Here is a 24,516-nt window from a genome sequence, read left to right on the forward strand (position 1 = left end):
AGAAAAATCTTGCCTCTATCGGCAAGGCTGCGAACAAATGCGCTCTTCTTTTAAGACCTACCACAGCTCTGACAGCCTGGTGCAGTACCCTTTGCCAATGCCAACCAATAGACTACCACAGTAATTGATTTTAGTGCATGCGATGGCTCTGGCCCCTGGCGCACAGTTCTTTTCCGCCAATAAAGGGCGTAACTGTGACAGAAGTTTGATATAGTACACCCAGGTAGAGATGAGGTTATTTACCTGAGCATGCATATTTAAAGTGTTATCTAAGGTAACTCCCAGGGTCTTCGCTTTTGTTGGGTCAAGATTCTGCAGCCAGCCAGCTGTATGTGTTGATATGCTGGCTCTAGCTTGAGAATTCTCCTTGGGTAGCCCACTGCCATTAATTCGGTCGTTCCATCATTTAGTGCCAATCCCTTCTGTATCATCCATCTCTGAATCACTTTGTATGCCTCATTAATCTTGATGACATCATCAGTGTGTTCTCCTGAGAGGGTAATTAGGCACTGGGTGCCACCTGCGTAGTTAGTCAAACAAATTCCCCTCTCCTCAAGCAGATTGAATAGCGGGACAGTAAAGATATTCTACAAGGATGGGGAGAGACGGGCCCCCTGTGGGACCCCGTAGAGTAAGCATTCTGGGTCGGCCTCCATATCCCTGCTGCAGAATCTTACTTGTCTCTCATCCAGAAAGAATTTAACCCATGCTGCAGCTACAAATAAAGTTTGCGACACTTTGCAATCTGTCGATCAAAAGGGGATGATCGACCAAGTCGAATGCAGCCGATAAATCCAATAGCAGGTGTATGACCAGTTGTCCTTTGTCAATATACTGAAGAATGGAGGACTGTACGTCTAATAGTGCTGTTTCCATTCCATAACCTGGTCTAACCCAGACTGCCATTAACTTAAAATGTAATTCTTAGCCAGCTAAAATCTGCTCATACGAATACTGTCACGGATTATTTGTATCAAGAATGGTGTATTCGTAAAGGGTCTATAGTTGCTGGCCAACAAGGTGTCCAGTTTAGGTTTTTTAAGGAGGGCAGTGTTAGGGAGAATTCTCATAAATGTGTGAATTCCCTTCCCCTTAGAGACCCCCAGCAACTTTGCTGGATTTTGAGGACTTGATTTTTTTACCTCCAGAGAGTGTGAACCTTTTTCCCACTCTCTCATGTATTTTGAATGTGTTTTACTCATGTATTCTTTGATGGAGTTTTAGACAACTCCATAGGCATCATCTTTTCATTTGTGTCACACAGCACCCTCAGTGCAGTGACACAGGGAAGCCTTTTAGGCTACCCCACTGTTTAAATACCTACTCTGGGATAAACTACTGTTTCCCAGAGAATGTAAAGGAAAATTGACTTTACTAGTCTTTTCAAATTCCTAGACCGAGCACACCCGATTTTACAATAGAGTGCTGGAGGGGTTACCTAGTATCCCCTATGTCTAGAAACTCATGTAGCAGTCTGCTGGTGGCAGTGGTTTTACAAGAACTACCATGATTTTTCCCGACCGCGAACACCGGTAGCGTTAAATCGCAGGAGCCATGTTTTTCAAGATGGCGTCTGAGCCCCCTTTGTTTAAACAGGTCCCGGTCTTCTTTTTTCGCCATTTCTTTTTGGAAACGTCCTTCTAGAGTTTGTCTCTGCGCACCAAACCAGGTTTGGTCCCTTTGTTCCTTCGCCTTTGGCGGGCTTCAGTACTGAAGACCGCCTCTGGTGCCAGAGTGCCTGGGGTGGCCAGGAAGTGAGGGAGGTGTCCGAAACTCCCCGTGCTTAGTCTCCTAGGAGACCCAAATGCACTCTGGCGTGATTGGCTAGCTGACTGTCCGGCAAGGACAGTCACCCTGCCGGGTGAGTGGCAGCTATGCTGGAATGAATGGGAGAGAACTGAATAAAAGGTGAGTCTCTTGGCTTGGAAGGCAGAGTCGACCACTGGAACGAAAGAACCGAAGACGTGCTTGGAGAGGATGGCTGCTGCAACTCCTGGACCGTTGGTTTGCCCGGTGAAGCCCTGCTGCAGGTCTGAATCGCTAGTTCATCTCGACAGAGAATCCCTGCAAGGACGACTTCTCCCTTTTGAGTTGGTGGGACCAATCACCATAAGCCACCTGGATACCATTCTCGGAGCTGGTTGTATTTTCCTCAGAGTGCTGCAGGAAACTGAATAACCAGGGAGAGGGACACCAGTTTGTGTGCCTGACTACAGCTACCGAAATGGAAGATTTGCCAGTTGTCAGCTTTTCGACCAGTCCCAGTGCAGTGCAGGAGTCCCCCGATGTCTTCCCTCTTGTCCCTACGACTGAGGCTCAGGAACAGCGAGACCTGCAGGAACTGCCAGGAACAGAAGTCTTCAGCACCTGCCAAGTACAATCTAAGTACTGTTGGCTGTGGATTGGACTGGACTGCACTGTCTTTTGGATTTCTCCCGCAGCGCCGCCTTTGTTCTGCGCTGCACCGCGCTTCTTCTTCTTGTTGCCGTGTGTACGGCTTGGATTCCCTGAAAGCCAGGAGGACGTCTTACTGTGTGACACACAGTTTGCCTGGCCCTCGAATGAGGAAAGGAGGTGACTGTTTCCTACTACTTGACTTGTCCCTGCCCACTTGACTTGCTTCCTCTCACTTGATTTGTTCCCCGGGAAGGGAACCTTTCTCGTCATACTATTTTTGCTGCCTTACTGTTTTAATTGTGTACTTTACCAGCGTTGCCCTGGAGGTGTGGTTAACGTTTTTCCCTCTGTGTTCCTCCCCCCTAGGTTTCCCTTTCAGAGGAGGCCCCACCCCCTTGTGCCGAGTCACGCCCAGGAAGCCTCTTTAAAACCCAGCCTCCTCGCGCACCCACGCCGCGCACCTGCCAAGTACAATCTAAGTACTGTTGGCTGTTCGCGGTTCGCGTGGAGCGCGGAGGCGGCTTTCAGGCTTCCGGTAGCGTCCTGCATGGTTTAGTGTGGCGAGTGCTCCGCTATTCCCTTTTACACAGTCAAGGTGCAATCCATCCGATACTTTTGTTGCAAACTTCGGTACTGTGGCCCACCAGTCTGAGAACCGGGGGGGGGGCAGGTCCTGGGGAGTTTCCCTGAGTGGGGCGCCTTCTTCATTGCGTCCAAGGCTAGATATGTGTACCTGCTCTGGCATAATTCTAATATGTTATTCTTATGTGTTTAGAGTCTATGTCTACCCTTTGGTAAATCTCTTAGTGAATTCACAGAGGATATTTCTAGAAGTGTGCGCTTGTCTTATTGCATTACCTGGCCCTTTGTTGTTTGGCACTACCCTTGTCCCTGGATAAAAAGGGGTGGGTTTCACTGTTTGGTTTTGGGGTGTGTACAGCTGCTGAGCATGAGCCCGACTTTAAGAAGTGGCTGTAAAACCGGCTCCTCTCCGCAGGAACCCGCTCAAGAGTCTGTTACTAACACCCAATTCACTCTTCTTCCTCTGTTTCCGGCAGCATCTGCACCTTCATTACCTATGTCTAGCCTCTTAATAGAGAGGGGGGTTGGGCTGGGCCATGTGGGGTGTAACGAGACTGTCGTAACGGCTGTACCACCATTGGTCATCCCCTTATCTCTACATGGCCCGCCCCCATCTTTGGCAGTGTCAACCTTCTCAGTCCAAGAAGCCAATGATTGTCGGGGATGAAGGTGACGTGACTAGCCATGGTCTTGAATCAGATTGTTCTCCTATGCAAGGCCTTCGAGGCCTTCCTTGTCTCGCCGACACGTCTATCTTGGCACCTACCATTGTCAGCGAATTAAGCAAAAGAGTGCGGCTCTCTTTGGGACCCTCGTCTCCTGCGTCGTCTGCTTTTCCCTTTCGTGAACAAGTTCACTTTCACCTTCCCTCAGAAACCAACAGTGAAAAAGATAGCGGCCACGGGTCTGTCCCGTCGACCTCCCATAATAGGGGTTTGGAAGGGGGATCTGCCTCTCTCTATGACAATATTCAGACTGGTGAAGAGTTGTCGGTAGGGCCTTTTCCTTCAGGAGGTGTGGACCCTTTTTCTTTGGTGAATGAAGAGGCAGACCTTGCAGCTCTAAAGGGAGAAGTTAGATCGGCCTCTACCCCAGAGGACTTCTGCTCACACACTCAACTCAATGAACCCTTCAACTTTCCCGTAATTTCACGCATTCTCAACTTGCTGGACAAGGGGCATGAGCTTACACATTGCTCCATAAGGGAGATGCAGTCTTCATTATCTCTTATGAAAGACAAGATGGCCAGACTGGAAGGCTTTATCCTAGCTGAAGAACACTCCAGATCCTTCTATCTGGCCCAATTTGAAAAAATGCTGGAGAATGTCCCAGCTAGAGCAACTCAGCTCCCTACTACTATTTCGACTTCCACTCAAGGGTCCCAAACTGATCCGGGAATTTGTTCCATAGTTTCCCCACAGACTTTTCGTTCCCAGGTTGTGAAAGGGGTTAAGCCGGTTATGTTGGAGCATGCAAACTCGGAGGCCATAGACTTGGTGGAGGTTCTTAAACTCCAGCACGAACGTCTATTACAGGTAGAGCAGCTTCTTTATAAGCTGGCTGTAACCCAACATCATTTGGATCCAATAGATTCCTCAAGAGAGGGATCCGAAGTTACTCAAGGTTTTGTTGCTCCTCCGGACAGCCCCTCTCCTCTGACTGACATTATTGAGGCCCCGCCTAGTCCTGCATCGACGGTGGCAGATTTATTCCCGGACTTGGAGGAAGGACCTGTGGTGCACGAAGGAAGACACTTTGTCTCGCGTAAAGCTAGGAAGTCCTTCCTAAGAGCTCAAAAACGCCTAAACCTTACCAAGGCTAGCCAAAAGAAAGCTATCTTTAAAACAACTCCGGTTTGTGCCCAGTTGATCTCTGAATCTAAAGCAAACTTGGGTATTGGGACTAGCCACGATGACCTTGGTTTAGTCTTATGCGATCTTGATGAGGAAAGCAGGAAACACCTACAGATTGCAGCTTTGAAAAATGGCAATATTCAGATCGCCCCTCGTGGCCCTCAAAGAACTCCCACGGTCAAGCTGCAATCTCAGCTTCATTCCTTCTTTCCCAACATCCAACCTAGTAAGGCGAGCACTACGATTCCAGCTGAGGCTACAGTGACACCTGCTGTGAGCCCAAGCAGTGCCCCCTTACAGTTGGAAGGGTCTTTGGATGGTAAGGTAGTAGCTGCTATTCCTTTAGCACCTCCCGTTGCGGTAAGTGAAGATCGCGCTTGTCCTCCTCTCCTTCCAGAAGCGCCTGTGATTTTGGCGTCTCCGGCACGGCCTCCTAATGTGGAGTTTGTGCACTTCCCGCAAACATTGGTAGGAAAATCTATTCCTGACGCCTTGTCCTTCACGCACACACCAAAGGACATGAAACTAATCCTTGGTTGGACTAGTAATCCAGAGACAAATGGCCCTGCTCGTATAAACAGGTCATTTTTGATGAATTCGTTTTTCCAAATTCCAGCTCTTAGGAATCTTTCATCTAAGGACCTCGACTGGGTCAAATTGGCAACTCACAACAACCATAGATCCCTCTGCAGAGTCCGATCGCAGATTATAACTAAAATGCTGTTGGAGTTTGCTGAGGACTTTCACTCCATTGGTCTCACACCATGCCTATTTCCGGATATGGACAGTGCATGGGCTTTTCTTGACTGGGTGCCTCCCACTTTGCCAGTATGTCCAGTGGGGCCAGGCATAGATTCGTCCGACTCCCAGGTTACTCAACTATCACTCCAACTAGCATCGCTAACCCAAGTATTGAGTGGGCTAGCTTGGCTGGAACCCCTGATAAAAACAGCTGCAGCCATTAAAGGGCCCACTCCGGGCTCATAATTGGCCAGTCTGACTATTTCATCCTGGAATTGTTGTGGCCTGGGCAACCTGGTAGGATGGCATAAGTGGGTTGTTCCTGATAAGAAACCCGACATCTTATTTCTTCAGGAAACGATGAGCCTAAATGAGATTACTCTCGACGGTTATTCCAGCTTTTCTGTTCCAGCCAGCCGCATACTTGCAGGCCGTCCTTCCGGGGGTATTGCTGTTCTTATTAAAAATGGTCTAAAAGCAGTGCCCTCTATTCTGGATACCTCGATATCATGCATCTTAGTGGAGTTGTCGTTTGAACACGCCAAGGTCTTGCCCTTGCTTCTAATGTCGTTGTATTGGAATCCTAAGTCAGTTTCTCTTACTCTTCTCTTGGAGGATCTGGACAGGATTTTGGGACATGCTTCTGTCTCGTGCCCCAATCATGAAATTGTGATCGGAGGCGATTTAAACTCATACCTCCAGTTTTCTAATATACTATGCTCTTCTACTTCTTCCTCTTTTTATGCTCAACAAGCTTCTCATAGAGGGCAACAATTGATAAGTTTCTTTGAAAAATGGGGCATTTACCCAATTCACTTGGCACCTCATTCTCTACATACTTCATGGTCACGGGGCAATGCCTCATCCCTTAATGATTATGTCCTTGAATCCAAAGTGTGTTCTGGGTTGCTTGAACCAGTCTCAATTTTAGACTTGGGCCTGAGCGACCATCACATGCTGTGCTCGGAACTCCATATGGGGTGTGATGCCTATATGCCTTCACCCCCTGCCTGTTTGGCGGCTCCCGACAGAAATACCATCTCTGTCAACTGGAATCCTGCCCTGTGTAGGAAACTGGTGTTCCTGGTGAATAGAGATCTCATATTATGCCAAGATGACTTCATATCGCTGGGGAATATTCAAAAAATTAACGAAAGAAATATCAATATGATTCAGACACACCTTTTATCCTTAGTGAAGGACGCTTTGGGTAAAGGTATCCCCTTGGATGCCCATCTAAACTTGAATCAGATAGCAATCCTAAAAAAGCAAAAAAATTGCGAATTGGCTAACCTAAGAAAAAAGTCACTCAGCCCTCTTATCTATCATCGTGAAAAAAATTACATCATTAGTCGCTTTAAGCACCAAATAAAGCATCTCCGCCAGGCTGCCTACACCTTCGCCAATCAACGTATGATTAGTCTGCTCTGCAAAAAAAAAACTCGAGAGATATGGGCCACTTTAAGAAACCTGTCAGGCAAGGCGGATACCCGCTCTGTGGCGACCATCTCGGGACCGGAATGGGAGAAGTTTTTTTCCCAAAAATATGCTTTGCCAACTATGCATTCCAAAATAGAAAGTAGAAATATGCAATTGTCCTTTCCGCGGGTCTGTCCCTGTGACATAAAAGATATTATATGGGCAATCTCCCAATTGAAGTTTTCTAAAGCAGCCGGTCCAGTTGGGCTGCCCCCTTGCGTCCTAAAAGACGATCCTTATTTCTGGGCCAGGTACCTCCTTCCTTGCTATCAGCTGATCTACAAAACTGGCAACATTCCGAAATCATGGCTGACCGCCATAATTATTCCAATACATAAAGAGTGCTTTAAGCAACCCTTTAAATTTTAGGCCTATTGCCCTTATAGCTACAGCTGGGAAAATCTTTGCACGATTGATCCTGTCAGAATTGGAAGTCTTTATACATAACCTAAAAATTCTCTCAAAAGCCCAGGTTGGTTTTCGGAGAGCAATGGGCACTCAACTAAATGCCTCAATTTTAGCCCATCTCCTTCGGAATGCACACTCCAAGTCAAATGGCACCATATAGATGGCAGCACTGGATCTTTCGGCTGCATTTGACAATGTACTTCGCACTCGGCTTTGGAAAAAGATGCTGGCTTATGGTATACCATCTCCACTAGTAGCGTTAATTGCAGCATTACACCAGAATACATCCTACCGGGTCCGTATCAGTGCGGAAGGGCTATTGACTGACAACATACCTACGTACATAGGTGTTAAACAGGGCTGCAATTTGGCTGCGGTCCTATTCAATCTTTACCTTGCCGATATCGACAAGATTTGGCAGGGTTCTAATTCTTTCCCGGCAATACTGGGTTCTATGCGGCTCCACTGGCTAGCATTTGACGATGACGTCATAATATTCGATAGAGTGCCGTTTGGACTCCAAAATAAATTAAACCTGTTTGGCGAATATTGTAAACTGAATAATATGACCATTAACTCAGCCAAATCACATATATTGGTCTTCACCGCCAAAAAAAAACTTCCGAGATTCAACCTTACAATAAATGCTCAGCCGATCTTGAGAAAAGAAGAGATTAAGTATTTGGGCTATCACCTATCGAATGGGACGTCTGCTAGCAAGTGGCGCACAGTGTTGAACGCGAAGTTTAACCCACTATTGGCCCAAATGAGAATCATTTTCACCAAATATTGTCGTTATTCCCTCCTGCCTCTTATACAATACTATACTATGAAAATAGAGCCCATCCTCCTATATGCAGTAGACATGTGCCTTCTGAATTTGGGGCCCCTCTTAAATCTCCTACAAGGTAAACTTTGGAAGAAGATTTTGGGGCTTCTCGGATATCTACCCAACGCTATCATCATACATGAATTGGGCTTATATCCATTAGAAGACAAATATCTTTGGCGGACTGTAACTGCATTTTCTAAAATGATTTCTCCACCCCCAAACTCACTCTACGAGGACTTTCAGGAAATGCTTGCTGGAAAGTGTCCAATTTCGATCTTCAAAGTGAAAGAGATGACGCATGCGATTTTAATTTCATTGAATATGACGCAGGATGATTTGATTAATACCCCTGCCAAAGTCAAAAGGCGCTTCTTCAAAAATTCCTGGGCTCATAATTCCGATCAGATTGGAGGCTACTCTTCATTTACCAACTATGACACTTTTAGGCATGCAGTTACACCTCGGTTGCCATATATCTCATGTTTCCCAGACAAAGTAGCAAGAAGGTCCTATATGCGCTTCCGCCTGGACCTCATCCAGACGGGTGCTCGTATTAGGAATTGGGACTGTTATAGGGTTTTGGCAAAATGGGAGGGATGCAGATTTTGCCTAAACACATCTGAGCCCGAAACTCTGGAACATCTCTTCATGTACTGCAACTTCTTTCTCAAGCATAGGCAATGTTGCTTGGTCGCATATCTTACCTCTTACTCCCTGTTTGAATGTCATCTAGTATGGCTGAGATGTATGCAGGGAAACTCAAATTCCATCATACTAGCAACTGTCAGACTTGTTGCAATAATTGAGGAGCAACTGTTGTCACTCAATAGGACCTTTTGGAGTGGGTAAATTTTGGGTGTCTGAGATTTTGTCTTCCTTACGATTGATGGCATTAGCCAACTGTTTTTGGGAGTATTTAAGTTGGTGGAGGGCTGCGATGCCATATCATCATTGTCATGTTATGTTAGGTATGCTATCTGATGTTGTAGATTCCCATTTGCGATTTTTGATGATATATTGGAAATATGCTCATGTGTTTTTATCATCTTTTAGTTCAAGTATTGATCAACTTTGATTTTTATGATTTTACATGATTTCTATGTTATGTACTATTTGTAAAGGTGTAAATTAATTTTTGCTACCAAAACAAATAAATAAATTAAAAAAAAAAAAGAAGTCTTCAGCTGCATCTTTTTCTTCTTTGTAAGGTACTGTGAAAATGCGACCGAGAGAGCTTACCTCTCACTGTGAAAGTGCTTGAAACTTTTGCAACTTGCAGGCCTAGTCAGCTTGTGACCCAACATATGAATCTTTCTTTTAGAAACTACTTCTGAGAACTTTGGCAAAGACTTTTCCGTTTAACTACCAGAAATGCTTTATTCTATACAAGACTTTAGCCCATTGACTTTGGCCTAACCTATTGCATTGAATTGGCTCCTCTGGTGAACTCAAACTATTTGCACTGTCTAAGAATAACTGTAATCTTCTTTTTATTAACCTATGCCTTTTTGCTCCTACTTCAAAGTACTCCGAATGCCATTTTGCTCCTCCTTCAAAATAGTTTAAATGCCTCAGAAATGTACACTGTAAAGTACTGAAGTATATTTGTGTGAGATAGATATTGTCTCCTTCTAGTGAATGTTTTATAACTGACTGTGAAATAAATTAATAAGTGTTTTACCAAGAAACCTTGAGTGTAAGAGTCTATTTGAATACTTGTGATTGTAGACCTCTGTGTAGCATCATTACAGCTCACATTCCCCTCTTGAGATGAGCCTGGCTGCTCAGCAACGCTACCAAAACTGTGTAGTACAGACTTATACCAAAGGTTGGTTTTGCTTACACCTGTAGTCCTAGTTGTGTGTAGTGGTCCCAAAGGGTACTGCATACAAACTTTACCTAACAGGGAGTAATCCATGCATTTTTAAGTTCTGTAGGTACACAGTTCTCCTTGAAGGAGAGACTAACACATTTTGTGATTGTGCCCATCACTTTCCACAATCCCAGTCTGTTCCTACTGTTAGCTTATCTTTTATATTTTATTTGTCAACCATTTAGCAGTTCATGTTAAGGCTGAGTATCCTGGGATTCACTTATTGAGGCTAGAAGCGACACTTGTCCTCTCTTGATCCACTTAATGGTGCTGTTTGAAGTCACCATGTAGCAGTGTGGAAGAACAACACAATAGCCACTGTGGTGGGTCAGAAGAAGGACACAGACACTCCAAGGACATTTTGACCATATATTTATTAAAGGAATGCCTATGTTTCTATGCCGCTATAAGGGTGTTCCCTACCTACTTTACTAAGGTGCTTGTCAGTCATGAATAATTGTCCAAAGGAATCCCTCTACTGTCTAAAACTAACCTAACTGACCCTACCACTATTATGATCAACTAAGGCAAGGAGAATGGTTTCCTTCTTCTGGTAGGTGTACTGTTGCACTGGTGTTCTTCTATTTCAGAGTTCTGTTCAATATACAATTTGTAAATGGTCTCTCATTATCCTTTGTATTAATCTCTGTAATTCACTTAGAGGATTGACAGCCTTTCTCTCCTCTTTTGTTTCTGGGGTTTTCTTTGCTCTTATGAGACTGCTCCTCTCATTCTTAGAGAACTCTGTGTTCTTGTATAGTGTCTTTCTCTGGATCTTTCGTTGTCTACTTCGTTATAGTTCACCTTGTCCTGTTGTACTCTTCCTTGTATAAATGTTATCCTTGGGAACCCTCTGGCCCTTACTACACAAGTGTCTCTCTCTCTTATGTTCAACACCTTCTTTCTTGTATGCGGGGTGATTTCCCCCTTTTCCCAGAGTAGTAGTAATCCAATTCTACTGCCCTTGCTCTCTGCACTTCCCTTTATTGCAAGACAAGTTCATTTATCCATTTGCTTTCCACACTTGTATACTTGTATTATCGGTACTGGGACGAGTTTCACCAAGTCTTAAAAAGTCCCCTTTGGCTTACTGGTATTCCTGTTCTCTGTATTACCTTCTGTGTTGTAGGGGAACATCTCTGGTGCCTGTGGGTATGGGAAACCACCTTCTTCCTTCGGTTTAGTTCTTGCTTCGCGTTCCGCAATGTCTGCTTCGTGTGCGTTCCCGGCTCCTCCTCAGCTTCTCAATACCATCACGGGTATCTGATTCGGGAGTTGCTTTCTTCCTGAGGTGGTGTCGGCGAAGTTGAGAGGGCATCCTGCCCACCACGACTTTTCTGTGGTCATGCCATCATGCCACCACCGAGCTCTGCAGTGTCTTTGGTATACCATCCTTTTTCAACCAACTCAGCTCAGTCCATTGGAGATTTCGATTTAAAGGGACAGTTCAACTTCTCTTTGGGAATGGCATAGGTTCACTTTATCTTCACTCCAGTCATGGAACTTATGATATTTGCGTGTATTGGATAGTTCCATATAGGCCATCACATGGCGGACATCATGGAGTTCCTCATGGGAACAGGAGTCCTTGTTCCATAAGGGGGGAATCTCTCCCAGTGAGGGCCCACTTGCCTCAACCCCTAGGGAGGGTGTTGTCTGCCTAGGGATTAATTCCTAGCCTCACAGGGGGTAAATGGGGGTTAATCCCTCGATTTGTCACACCACACAGCCCCTAGGACATCCAAGAAAGACAAAGAGCCAAGAAAAAAGTGGTCGGGGCACTGTAAAATCCCAAGACTGTGAGAGACTTTGAACTCCCGGGAAGGGAGGCTTTACCCTATGGAGAGAGCGTGCGACTGCAGATCATGGTCCAAAAGTATGTTCAGAACTGACTGTCAGACTGTTTTCACTGTTTCCATTCATACCCACCTGTGAGGCTTCAGTCAACCCTAATCCCTTTGTTTTTTTGAGGGCAGGGTCTTGATCCTGTCAGAGGGGAGCATGGACCCCTCTCTTCCTGGGGTGTGCAGCCTGCCAAGGCCTTGAAAGAGCCTGACCTACCCCACAGGTAGAGTAAGGTAGTTCAGAGGAACCCCAGTCCCTGCCCCGCTTAAAGCCTGAACATGTATATGAACATGGCACCACTGTTTCATCTGCAATGCATATCAGCCTGTGTCTGGGCCAGTTTTCTTGTCTTTGTATTACCGACCACCACTGCCAGAAGCGTGCAGTCAGCTGCAAGAAAATCATGTACCGGAACCGCTGAGATGACTTGGTGGCCCTAGAGAGAACGACTCAAGATTTGCTTTCCAAGATGTGGAAACCTCAATCCTTCAACAATCACGCTAAAAACAAGTGGGGTAATGAAAACTCACCTACAGTGGTAGCCAAACTCGGCAAATACATACTGTTCTTACCAACATGGATGCCAAAGACTAAAAAGGTGGCATGGTCGCAAACCAGACTTTTTGAAGCCTTTGGAAACCCATCCAATCCCAGGGGAATGGAACAGGCAGTAACTGGCCCGATAGGAGTGGGTTTGGGGGCCAGTGGGAACTGGAAGGATCGGGAGCACAGGGTAGGCTGGGCTATAAACACCCAGCCAGTCCAGACCAGAGTGAAAGGTGTTCGGATGAGTTTGGGTGCAGAGTTGGGTGAATCAAAAGACCTGGGGGGGGTGGGGGGCGTGGGTGTGTGTGTGTTTCCGTGGTAGAAGAGTGTAGGTGACAGTGAGCGAATGGGGTAGTTGAGTGGTGGAAGCAAGTAGATTGGAGAGTAGAGCAAAGTCAGCAGGTGAAAACAGGAGGGTAGAGTATGAGAGAGAGAGAGAGAGAGAGAGAGAAATAAAAAAGAGACAAAAGACAGCAGGGGTTAGTGCATTAGTGTCACACTGTGAGAATTTATACTGGGAAGTAGGAATGCCTGGGTGGGGGTTAAGAAAGACATAGGGGCATTTTTGTTTATCGGCCCCAGAATTTTCCAGAGCACACCTTGTTGAAATCCAATAAAATCTTGAAACATACGCTTTCTCGTTGGATTCTTGGAGCAATCTGACGTGATATTTCAAGCTGATGGAGCTAGTGGGGGAGGCAGAGGGGTTTGTGTTTATATGGGTTATATGAGGGGCTCTCCTGAAGCTGTACCCTTTAATTATTTTATTTGTGTTGAGCATACATAGGTCCAAAGCCGGATATCCAATGAGCCTAGGTGCAGGGGGAATATGCACTAAGAGTACCATAGTTTCTGCAGTGAGTTTCCTGTGCTCCAAGTTTCTACTATTTTTAACATTCATCCATGTTCCTCTGTAATGCATTCAAATTAACCTAACTGACAGTATGGTGGCCTCTTGGTGCAGTGTCAGTAGGTTTCGTGCTTGCATTTGGATGGCTTTTGATGATGACAGATTTTGTTACTGCTTGTGCTAAGGAGGCAACCTGACCATACATGCACAAGGGTATACATGTGCTTTGAAAGCTGGATCACAGCCTCGATAAACATACATTCAACAGACTAGGAACTGATTCTTTGTGTGCCAACAGATTTCACTTTTTATACAAATACATTATTTAGTCACTGATACTGTGGATATTGTATTGTGTACACTCTTGTCAGGTTCGTTGCCTTTATGATCAAGGGATTAAGTCATTTGCGTAATATGCTACTATAGTGGTGTGTTACTAAAGGAAGCATGTTGTATTCAACATTATATTTTGAAATCCCGAACTTAAGGAGAGAGATTGTTTGTCAACAGTTGGGTTCAGTCAATTTCAACGTTTCACTTCCCTCATTATTCTCGGAGCAGGTCATGTTTCAGAGAGAAGCATAGCATCCTGTAAAAAAAGCTATTATGTCTGCTTGCGTGACCATTGTTTTTGTTCTTTGCCTAGGGTGGATTGCTCAGGAAGGAGAGTGGCTAGTGTGGATTCAGACGGAGTTATCAAGGTCTGGTCGCTCAATCCATTAATGCAGACAAAGGCATCAGCCATCTCTAAATCCCCTCTGCTCTCGCTTGAATGGGCTTCAAAGCGGGATAGGCTGGTGAGTGAAAGTGATTAACACAGCTCTGATACAATTTCTGTAGATTTGTCTACATCTGCAGCATTCTGTGGAGTTTTGCTGCTAGTAAGATGACTGCACACACTAAAGGTACCAGGGCATAGTCTTAATGTCCTTTTCTTTGTGGAAAAATGTGATTAGTTAATTTTTTGTCTAAACGGTTGACATTTTATAACGATTACAGTTAAAACTACCAGCAATATTTTGAAAGACTGTCTTTTAGGGTTTGCGATCGGGGGGGGGGGGGGGCATGATTAGAGGTTAGCAGCATGCTTTAAATCGATGCTTCCTGCACCCTCGAGCCATTTTTCCTCCCCAGTGACGATGTCCTTGATTTCAGTTTCAGGGTTCTATTTAAATACTAACTTTTCATTATTTCACTACATGGGACTTTTAGGTGATGGGCATTGATATATCTGGCTCTCTTTGCAGATTAATGTCTCCTTACTAATTGTAACAATGGGTGGTAATTGTATTGCTGCTCTCTCCTCCAGCACCTGAAGTCAGAAGATTCTTTCTTTCCGGTTTCTTTTTATAATAGTCCTGATCAGGGAGCAAGTGCTCCCATGTTTGACACTTTTCCATAGCAGCCTGCTAATGTTGCAGGAAGAACTTATTTGCTTTTTTTTTATTTCTTTTGTTTATATTGTGTGGCATCCCTTTGTGTTAATCCCACATGTTGGGTTGGGAAATTGGTAAAGATTCTGAGCAAAGGATGCAGGCACTGTCACAGTGAGGGACCAGTAATAATGGCATTCTTACGGGTAGCAACTAATGACAACCTTTGTGTCACTTCAGTTCTATTGCACAGAAAGCTATTCTGGCATCGCTAAACAAAGCTTGCAGGGTAAATGAGGCATGGTGGTACTCTGCATGAACAACATAATTTAGAGATGCTTTATAGATTAAATGTGTATTATCTCAATGATGCTATTGCTCTTACATACCATCCTCCTTCCTCCTTACCTTGGGACATCCCACGAACAGGGATGGGGTCAGAGCCTGTTATAAAACAACATTTAACAGAACTTTCTAGTAAGTACCAGTAGGGACATGTCCTAGCCAAACCCTCATGCTGCACCTGCCGCACACTCGGCTCGCCCGTCATTCTCTTTCTCTGCACCAGACGAGATGTAGCTTGGCACTGCAGCTTCGCCCACATTTAATTTCAACCTCTGTATCTCTTGCCCAATGGGTTCAAACGTTGTGTGGGTACTACCTCTTTAACTGTTTAGTGGAAAATACGACACTGTGTAGAGCACATCGAGGAGGACAACGTGATAATAAAGTCTTGTGAACTGGTCTGGCTTTTACTTTATAGTAACATTTGTATTTGTTTTCTGGCTGCATTAGGCGCCATCTCTCTGAAAGAAGACCCTCCTGTAACATGTTCTGCATGGTTAAGTGAGTAGATGTTTATTGGTGAAAAGGGCAGTGGCACACTACTAAACCGAAGTTCATTAAAGTTCCCACTAATGCAAATTAAACCTGTGGCTTTCTTTTACACTTAATTTCAGACTGTTATGGAGCTTGTATGTTACCCTGTTCTTAAATTCCCTTCTGTATGCGCTCAGCACTGGTGCTTGATTTGACTAATGCCTTTAAAAGATTACTTTAAATGATTACTTTGTTTACTAATGCAGCACTGAATTTTGTGGATGCCAAGGGATAAACAGTTTCCAAACATGTATTTTAAATGTCCAGGATTGCACAGAAAACACCCAAGGACATTTCAAAGCTTTTTATTGATTTTGTGGGGCCTATGACCGTCCCTCCCGCTCTCTCCTCCGATTTACCCTCCACCATAGCCCAGGCGTCCTTAGCCCCAGGTTACTGCTACCGATTGTTACACCCTCAGTTTGCTAAAGGCTAGTCCGAACTGTGTTGGTTATCCTAAAGGCGTTTGGCCGTTTCCCTCCGGGACATATTAACTCTCCCTTCAGTAAACCCGGATTAGTATTTTACCAGAATGAATAGAGTGCCTTCCACTTACCCAGTGGGATTCAGCTAGCTTCAATCATGCCCATGGACACCTTGTCCTTTCTTCACTACCCACCATACCCCTCCTCCTTACTTCTCCATCCCTCCTCTCTGCCCCTTTGATGGTGCACTCATCCTAGGTTGATCTCTACCCTTTGATGCAAATGTTCTCCCAATTCTACTCCTACAACTCTACTATTACACTCCTCGCACTACTACACTCCTCGCACTACTACACTCCTCACACTACTACACTCCTCTCTCTAAGTACTATGCAAACACCCTTCTTTCACCCAGTTTCATCCACTTCACATTCACTCCTCACTCTGTCTTCTACTCACTAGCCACACAAATACTGGCCCTCAAACAGGAGAATCACTTTCATTCCTACACCAATACTTCACCTGTTCCAACATTCTCTTCCACAAGCTGCTACTCCATCCTTCCTCCTGCTGGTCTGTTGGTCGTCGTCCACTTTCAACCTCTGCCGTAAACCTACATTTTTCCCTTCTTGTTCTTGTCGTAGCTATCCCTCCATGCTCTGGGATTGGCTAGCTCTCCCTAAGCATTCCTGGCTGCGCTTCCCTACACAGGATGTGTTTGTATACGAGGGTTCTTTAAAATAGAGTCTAAGCCCTGCTCACTTTCTCCACGTGGCCTCTCCATGACGGTATACCTAGTTCGAAATGATAGTTTGTTTCCCTGTTTTGAGGTCTTGCGGTATGATTCTCAGTGAGCAAGACTGTTCTGTATTCCTGGCTCTTGTGCAGGGTTCCGTCTTTCCTCAGCAGCTCTCTCTCGGTTTCTCGTTCTGTGAGCAGCCTTGTGCTGGCTCACTGGAGGGATTACATCTCGCAGTTTGGTACCGTCATCTCTTTGGGTGTTTTGGTGCTGCTTATCTTACTATTTTGGACAGCATCTTATCTGCAAGCAAAAGATAAATCCTGACAAGCATTTTGGCATTATGACTGGCGATAAGGGTTTACAGCTGTTCATTCTGGCAGAAGGTGGAGTACAGGGCATTGGGGCCCTTTCTGCTGCCTCTGTCCATCTCAAGTGTAGGACTGGATTTGGATGGTTCCATGTCAGGCCTCCCAGCCCCAGCTGAGAGGGCTTCTCATCCCCTTGTGACAAGGTATGGCTACTAGCCTTGTCACATACTGCCACCCTTCTCATATGCCCTCCTCTTTTTCCCCCTCTCCCTGTCCACTAGTTGATTGAGTATAGCGTGACAGATACTCAACGTTGGCCTGTTTGGACTCTACTCGATATTCAACCTTGAATGAAAAAGGCGGTAAGGTCAAGAACCATCAGAGGATTCAGGGATTTGTATATTTGTTTCTGGCCATTCATACCAATACGGCATGGTCCTTAATTATGTTATGTTATTGTGATTTATACCGCACACTACTGACATTTTCATGGTCTCCAGGCACTCTCTCTGGCAGATCTGAAGAGGAAGGTGGAAGGGCTTTAGTTAGTAGGATAGAGACGGAAAGCACGAGAGCTGATGTGCTGTTGTTAATGTCAGCCAGAAAAAAAAAACGGTTACTCCGTACTAGGTTTGTTTTTAGTTGGTACGGGTTAGGTCATGTTTGTTGTATGAGTGCGTGTGAGATGATGCGTGTGTAATTTGTTTTTTATGTGGCGTGTTTTATTTAGTTGGGTGTTGAGTGTATGCATTTTGTGGTGGTTTTAGGTTTCTGCTGTATGCAGGATATCGTAAAGTTTTTAGTAGGGTTAGTGATGTTAGTGGTCTGTGCCCTTCTATGCAATTGTTATGTTGGTCTGGCAGGGGTCAAATTCTTCTAGGGTGGTTTGTCTTAAAATGTTTTCTTTGGTTGCGGTATCCAGTTTTCGGTACATAGGTTTTGTTTGTATTGGGTGTTTCTCTTGTGTTCTGTTGGCTGTGTCCCTTTAACAGTGGGCCTCATCACAAGTTGGGCGGAGCAGTAAAATGCACCGATAACACTATTACCGCTGCATTTACTGCTCTGCCCAATCTCAAGTTCGGCTTGAAGTTTTTGCTGGAGGTAAACAAATCCACTTTCTGCCTGTTTTTCGCCACTATTAGCACAGGGATGCCCCCATTGGGTCCATTGGGGATTTACCACCTTACCACTACTCGTGATCCCGCGCAAATTGCGCCAGACTGAATAGCGGTAACACGAATTGCTTTGGGCGGTATCCCAGAGCAATTACTCGAAGGTCCAGTGGGTCTCCTTCCAGGAGTAGGTCTCGCCACTCCTCTGCCTCTTCGAGGCATTCCCAGAAGCGCCGGCATCGGTCACCTTCCCCGTCCTCTTCCGAGGACTCCGCCCGTCGGCGGGTAGCTTATCCCACCATGCAAGCGACACCGGAGGAATGGGCTTCCTTCGGGAAGAAGATGTTAGCGATTCTCAATTCGCAGGGCACCGGTCCGTCCGCGCCTCCGAGTGGGGTCGGTCGTGATCGGTTGAGAGACACCGCTGGCACGCCTTCGTGCTCGGGTGGTCGGCACGGTTCGCGGGAGTGGTCCCGTTCGGACAAGGGTAACCGTTCTCGCCATGCCCGTTCCAGGTCCCGGTCCTCGACGCGCTCGAGACCACGTGATCCTGTGCAGTCTTCGGGGAAGACGTCGACGGTATCTCTCGAGGCTCCGCCTCTGAGGGGTTCGTCGACGCTGTTGGCGCCTAGGTCGTCGAAGAACACGCTCGGAGCTCTGGCTTCGAGGCCTGTGTCGACGTCGTCGATACTGGCGGCGCTGCGGCTGACGTCGATGCCGATTCACTCGGCGTCGACGCCGATTCTCTCGGCGCCCTCAACGCCTTTCAAGGCGGTGGTGTCGAAGGGGCCCTGTGGCACGGGGAAGCCCCTAGAAAGGCTCTGGCTAAGGTCAGGCATAGCTTTGGCCCCCAGGTGTCTTCCTCTCATCACCTGGAGTACATTTCAGAGGTTGATGAGGGCTCTGATGAGGGCTTGGTTCCGGTTACGGTGCCAGATGAGCTTCTCTCGGGCCATAGCCAATTTGAAGACCTGAGGCAGTCACTGCATGATGCCAGTGGACTGGACACCTATCCGGAGGTGGAGTTTGTAGGCCTCAGCCTGGCACTCATGCCGATTCTTCGTACCAGTGCCTTATGTTTCGGGTCACCGAGTACTTGGGATGGCCGGCTCCTCCAGGGGAGTTTGTTCAGGATGATCTTACGGACATCCTCGATCTTGGTCCCCCCACTGACCCGGTACTGCCGTTTCATATGGCTCTACAGAGAAGGGTGGCGGCGGTTTGGACTGCTCCGGAGAGTCTCCCGGCAGTGGGCAAGTCTTTGTTGCGAAAATACCGTCCAGCCAGTAGCGACCGCTGCTACTTGTCCAGGCACCCAACTCCGGAGAGTTTGGTGCTGCAGGCGGCTACGGCCCCGGCAAAGCAGGCGTCGTATCCTACCATCCCTCCAGATAGAGACGACAAACGTTTTGATGGCTGGGCGAAGAAAGTGTTTTCTTCAGGGGGTATGGCGCTACAGGCGGCCAACTCCGTATGTGCCTTTTCTCGTTTCACACACACACTGTGGAACTGTGTTGTATTAGCGGCTGAACATATTCCCAAAGGGGGAAGAACGGTATAGTTTCCTTGCTATGGTCCAGGATGGCAAGGATGCCATGTGTGAGGCCGTTCAGTCGGGTTTGGACATGGCAGATTGTGTCAGCCGGTCCATGGCGGCAAGCACCGTAATACGCAGGTTTGCGTGGTTGCGGAAGTCGGGGTTCGCTCCTGATGTGCAGTCCCGGCTCCTCAACATGCCCTTTGACGGTGAACATCTTTTTGGCAGCAAGGCTGACGAGAGCCTTGAGAGGTTGCAGACCTCCAAAGCTGCAGCGAAGTCTTTGGGCGTTGTAGTTCGCCAAACTCCACCTTTTCGTCCTAGGGGACAACAATGGAGGGGAGGTTCCTTTCGTTATTACTCATCCTTCAGTAAAGCAAAAGGAGCTGTCGGTCAAAGAGGCCACCGTAGGAGTACCAGAGGTGGAAAACAGGGTACTCGAGGTGCCAAAGCCGCCTGGCCATTACTGGCCATTACTTCAGATGTGTGGGTTCTGGAGATCATAACCCACGGCTTCTGTCTTCCCTTTCGGCAGAGGCCTCACGACAATCCACCTGGGAACCTCTCTTTGAAGAGTTCGGATCCGCTCCTTGCGCAGGAAATTCAAGCCCTGCTGGAGAAAGGCGCCATAGAACTGGTGCCTGTAGCGGAGAGGAACAAGGGATGGTATCCCCCTTATTTTTTGATTTAGAAGAAAGACGGGGAATTGAGACCCATCATGGACTTGCGCGGTTTGAACAAACTCCTCTGGAAGGACAAGTTCAAGATGGTTACTCTCAAGTCCTCCAGGCCCTTCAATTTCAGGACTGGTTGGTGTCTCTCGACCTCAAGGACGCTTACTTGCATGTGCCGATCCATCCCAAGCACAAGAAGTACCTGACCTCCGCCCAAGGGTTTTCACCAAGCTCATGGTGGTGGTGGCAGCGCATCTCAGGAAAGGGGGGATTCACGTCTACCCCTACCTGGACGATTGGTTTGATCAGGTGGAGCTCTCCCGAGCAAGTCCTGGATCATCTGTCCGTCACCTGCCACTCCCTTCACAAGCTGAGCTTCTCCCTCAATTTAAAGAAATCCCATTTGACGCCAACACAGCGGCTCCAGTACATCGGAGCAGTGCTCGACACATCCCTAGGGCTGTGTTTTCCTCCCCAGGTGAGGGCTCTTCACATTCAGCAGATGGTGCACAAGTTTCAACTTGCCCAGACGCTCCCGGCGTTCGAGTTCTTGAGGTTGCTCGGCCTCATGGCATCCTGCATTCTTCTGGTGCCAGAGGCTCGTCTGTGGATGAGATCTTTGCAGTGGGCACTCGAGATGCAGTGGTTGCAATCTTCCAGCAGGATGTCGGACCCTGTTCAGGTGCCGCCCTTGGTCGCCCAGGACCTTCTGTGGTGGGCCGTCAAAGGCAATCTGATGAAGGGGGCTCCGTTTTGGCTTCCCTGGCCAGAGGTGACGATCGTGACGGACGCATCCCTCACGGGATGGGGAGCTCATGCCAACGAGTTGACAGTCAGCGGTTGTTGGTCTCCGTCGGAGTCCAGACACCATATCAATCTGTTGGAGCTGAGGGCCGTCAGGCTAGCCCCGAAGGCTTTTTTGCCGACTGTGTGAGGAAAGAGTGTCCTGATCCTGACGGATCAACTAAAAGGGGGGGCAGGGTCACTTCCTCTGTGCAGGGAGGCGATGCAGCTAGAGTTCTGGGCCATCCAGCAGGATGTTTCGATCTCGGCTGTTCATCTGGCCGGAGACGACAACGAGACGGCGGACGCTCTGAGCAGGAAGAGCACGATCTCTCACAAGTGGGAGCTGGCTCAGGAGATTCTCCTGGAGATCTTCGCCCTTTGGGGGACCCCTCAAGTGGATCTCTTCGCCTCCAGTGTCAACCGGAAGTGTGAAAGGTTCTGCTCACGGGAATTTCCTCCAAAAGGAGCCTTAGGAGACGCGTTCGTGGTGGAGTGGTCATTCCCACTGCTGTACGTGTTTCCTCCAGTCCCCGTCATCCCGCAAGTACTACGGAGGTTCGGTTCCCGGATGATCCTCATTGCTCCGGCGTGGGCCCGGAGGACGTGGTACCCGGACCTTCTCGACTTGTCCATCTTCCCTCCACGTCGTCTTCCCTACCGAGACGATCTGCTCTCACGGGAGGGGGGTCAAGTTCTTCATCCAGAGGTCAGATCCCTCAACCTTCACGCTTGGCTTCTGAAAGGTTGAGGTATAAAGATTGGGACCTCCCTGAAGACGTGTTGGAGGTGTTGCTCTCGGCCAGACGGCCGGCAACAAAGTCTCTGTACCGTTGCCGTTGGCGTAAATTCTGCGACTGGTGCAGAGTTAAGAATGTGGATCCTTTTGAATGTGACATTCCCATGGTTCTGTCTTTTTTGCTTTCTTTGGCCCACAGGGTCTTGCAAGTGGGTACCATTAAAGGTTACCTGGCGGCTCTGTCCATATTTAAGCGCTCGTCTGAAGAATGTTCCTATTTTAAGATTCCTTTCATTTCTCAGTTTTTGAAAGGGCTCACTAATGTGTTCCCTCCTTCACCTTTTCTGGTGCCCGGTTGGGATTTGAACCTTGTTCTTAAGTTTCTTATGGGTGTTCCGTTTGAGCCTTTGCATTCTTGCCCTTTGAGACTGTTAACTCTTAAAACTGTGTTTTTGATTGCGGTTACTTCCGCTCGCAGAGTGAGTGAGTTACAGGCACTTTCAGTTAAGCCACCCTTCACTGTGTTTCATAAGGACAGGGTTGTCCTTCAAGTTCGTCCTTCCTTTCTTCCGAAGGTGGTTTCGGAATTTGGGCCAGAAGGTTGTTCTTCCGGGATACTATCCTCCACCGCATCCTGGTAAGGAAGAGGAGAGGCCCCATAGGCTTGATCCTAGGAGAGCGTTGAGCTTTTATATTTCACGCATGTCCCGGGTCAGAGTGGACGATCAATTCTTCATTGGTTACGCTGGAAAGCGTTTGGGACAAGCTGTGACGAAACAGACTGTCTCGTTGGATTATTTTGGCTATCTCTGAGTGGTTACCGCTTGGCGGGTAAGGACCCACCGGCTGGCTTGCGGGCCCATTCTACCAGGGGGTATGGCTGCATCTACTGCCCTACAGAGGGGTGTTCCTATTCTTAACATCTATGATGCGGCCACCTGGGCTTCTGTACATACTTTTGTACGTCACTACTCCCTCGATTCCATCCGAGGACAGGATCTGGCCTTTGGCAAGGCAGTCCTTTATTCCGCAATTTGATTGGGCATGCTAAATTTATGTTCTAAATTCTTTTCCCACCTCCTTGCTTTGGTACTGCTTTGGGAGTCTGTCAAAGATATGGAATACGTCGGAGGACCCAATCCCCTCGAAGAACAAGTTACTCTCTTACCAGGTAACGTTCTTTCGATGGGATGGTCCGACGACGTATTCCATATCGCTCCCTCCCTACCTTCCCCGCTGCAGAATTTCTTATGCGATTGCAGCTTACGTTTCCGCAAGGCCTTGTGTGTCTGACTGGCAGAAGACTGGTGGCATACGTTCTGGGGGAAAAAACTACAACTGAGGCTACGGCGTCGTGCGTCCTACTTATCACATCGGGTGAAGTCGGCTGTCGGAGGAGGTCCTTGGGGATGGCGCATCGACGTAGGACGCAGATGCCGAAAATGTTCCAAAGCAGCACAGCTGTGGTGATTACCTGTCAAAGATATGGAATACGTCGTCGGACCATCCCATCGAAAGAACGTTACCAGGTAAGAGAGTAACTTGTTCTTCTGAATCTTTAGGTGATCTTCTGTTTGTATTTCCTTTGGGAATGAATTCCAAAGTTTTGCTGAGATGCAAGAGAAAGCTGATCCACGAAAATACTGGTTTGAGTTTATCGAGGGAAATGATTTCCTTCCTGTATGAATTAAGCTCCTTGGCTATGGATTGCTCTGTGGGTTATGCAGAGTGTTTTGAAAAATATTCTTTTTTTTGACTGGTAGCCATTGTAGGGTTTTCAGTGCTGGTGTGATGTGTTCCCTCTTAGTGAGTCTGAAGAGTAGCCTTGCTGCTGCATTCTGTATTCGTTGTAGTTTTTTGTTAAGGTACTCCTGCATTCCAAATTAGGTGCTTCTGCCCTAGTTTATTTTTGACATGACGAGGGAGATGACGGCAGGTGTTCTGTGGGAAGGTGATAAAAGGTAGTATCCGCTTGATTGTGTGTAGGTGGAAGAAACACTTCTTTACTACTGTGGTTCGCATGTTAATTAATTGTCCATTAATATTATGATGTTTTTGATCACTTTGGAAGGTTGCGGTCGATTTCCCATTTCAGTAGGCCATGGAATGTGGTGCTGGTTTGACGGGTCGTTGGGCGAAATCTTGATTTCAGTTTTGTCCGGGTTGAGTTTAAGGCTGTTGGTACTCATCCAGTGGTATATTTCTGTGAGGAAGTAGATAAGGGTTGGGTCTAGCTTTCCTCTAGTGTTGATTTTGAAGATGATTTGTGTGTTGTCTGCATAGTTGTAGCAAGTGAAATCATGTCTTTTGATGAGATTTATCATGGAGATGTTGAAGTGCAGTGGTGAGCATGATGAGCCTTGTGGAACTCTGGAGGTTGTTCTGATAGGTGCTGTGTTAAAGGGGTTTAGCCACATTTTTTCTGTTTCTGCTAGGAAGAATTTTAACCATGGTAGCACTGTGTTGCCAGTTCCTATTTCTTTGAGACTTTTGATGAGTGTTTGTTGGTGGACTGTGTCAAAGGTTGCTGATAGATCC

The 24,516-nt window shown here is 47.0% G+C and overlaps 1 protein-coding gene across 2 annotated transcripts in view; it reads left to right on the forward strand.

Annotated features, from left to right (window-relative positions):
- WDR91 (WD repeat domain 91) overlaps positions 1–24,516 on the forward strand; it is an 832,764-nt gene that overhangs the window by 385,665 nt on the left and 422,583 nt on the right. For both annotated transcript variants that reach the window (XM_069628780.1, XM_069628779.1), the window contains one exon: positions 14,053–14,203. In XM_069628780.1, coding sequence (XP_069484881.1) covers positions 14,053–14,203 — 151 coding nt within the window. The remainder of the gene's footprint in view (positions 1–14,052; positions 14,204–24,516) is intronic.

Source organism: Ambystoma mexicanum, chromosome 12 (assembly GCF_040938575.1).
Source record: "Ambystoma mexicanum isolate Mex_15411 chromosome 12, UKY_AmexF1_1, whole genome shotgun sequence".
NCBI classification, from domain to species: domain Eukaryota; kingdom Metazoa; phylum Chordata; class Amphibia; order Caudata; family Ambystomatidae; genus Ambystoma; species Ambystoma mexicanum.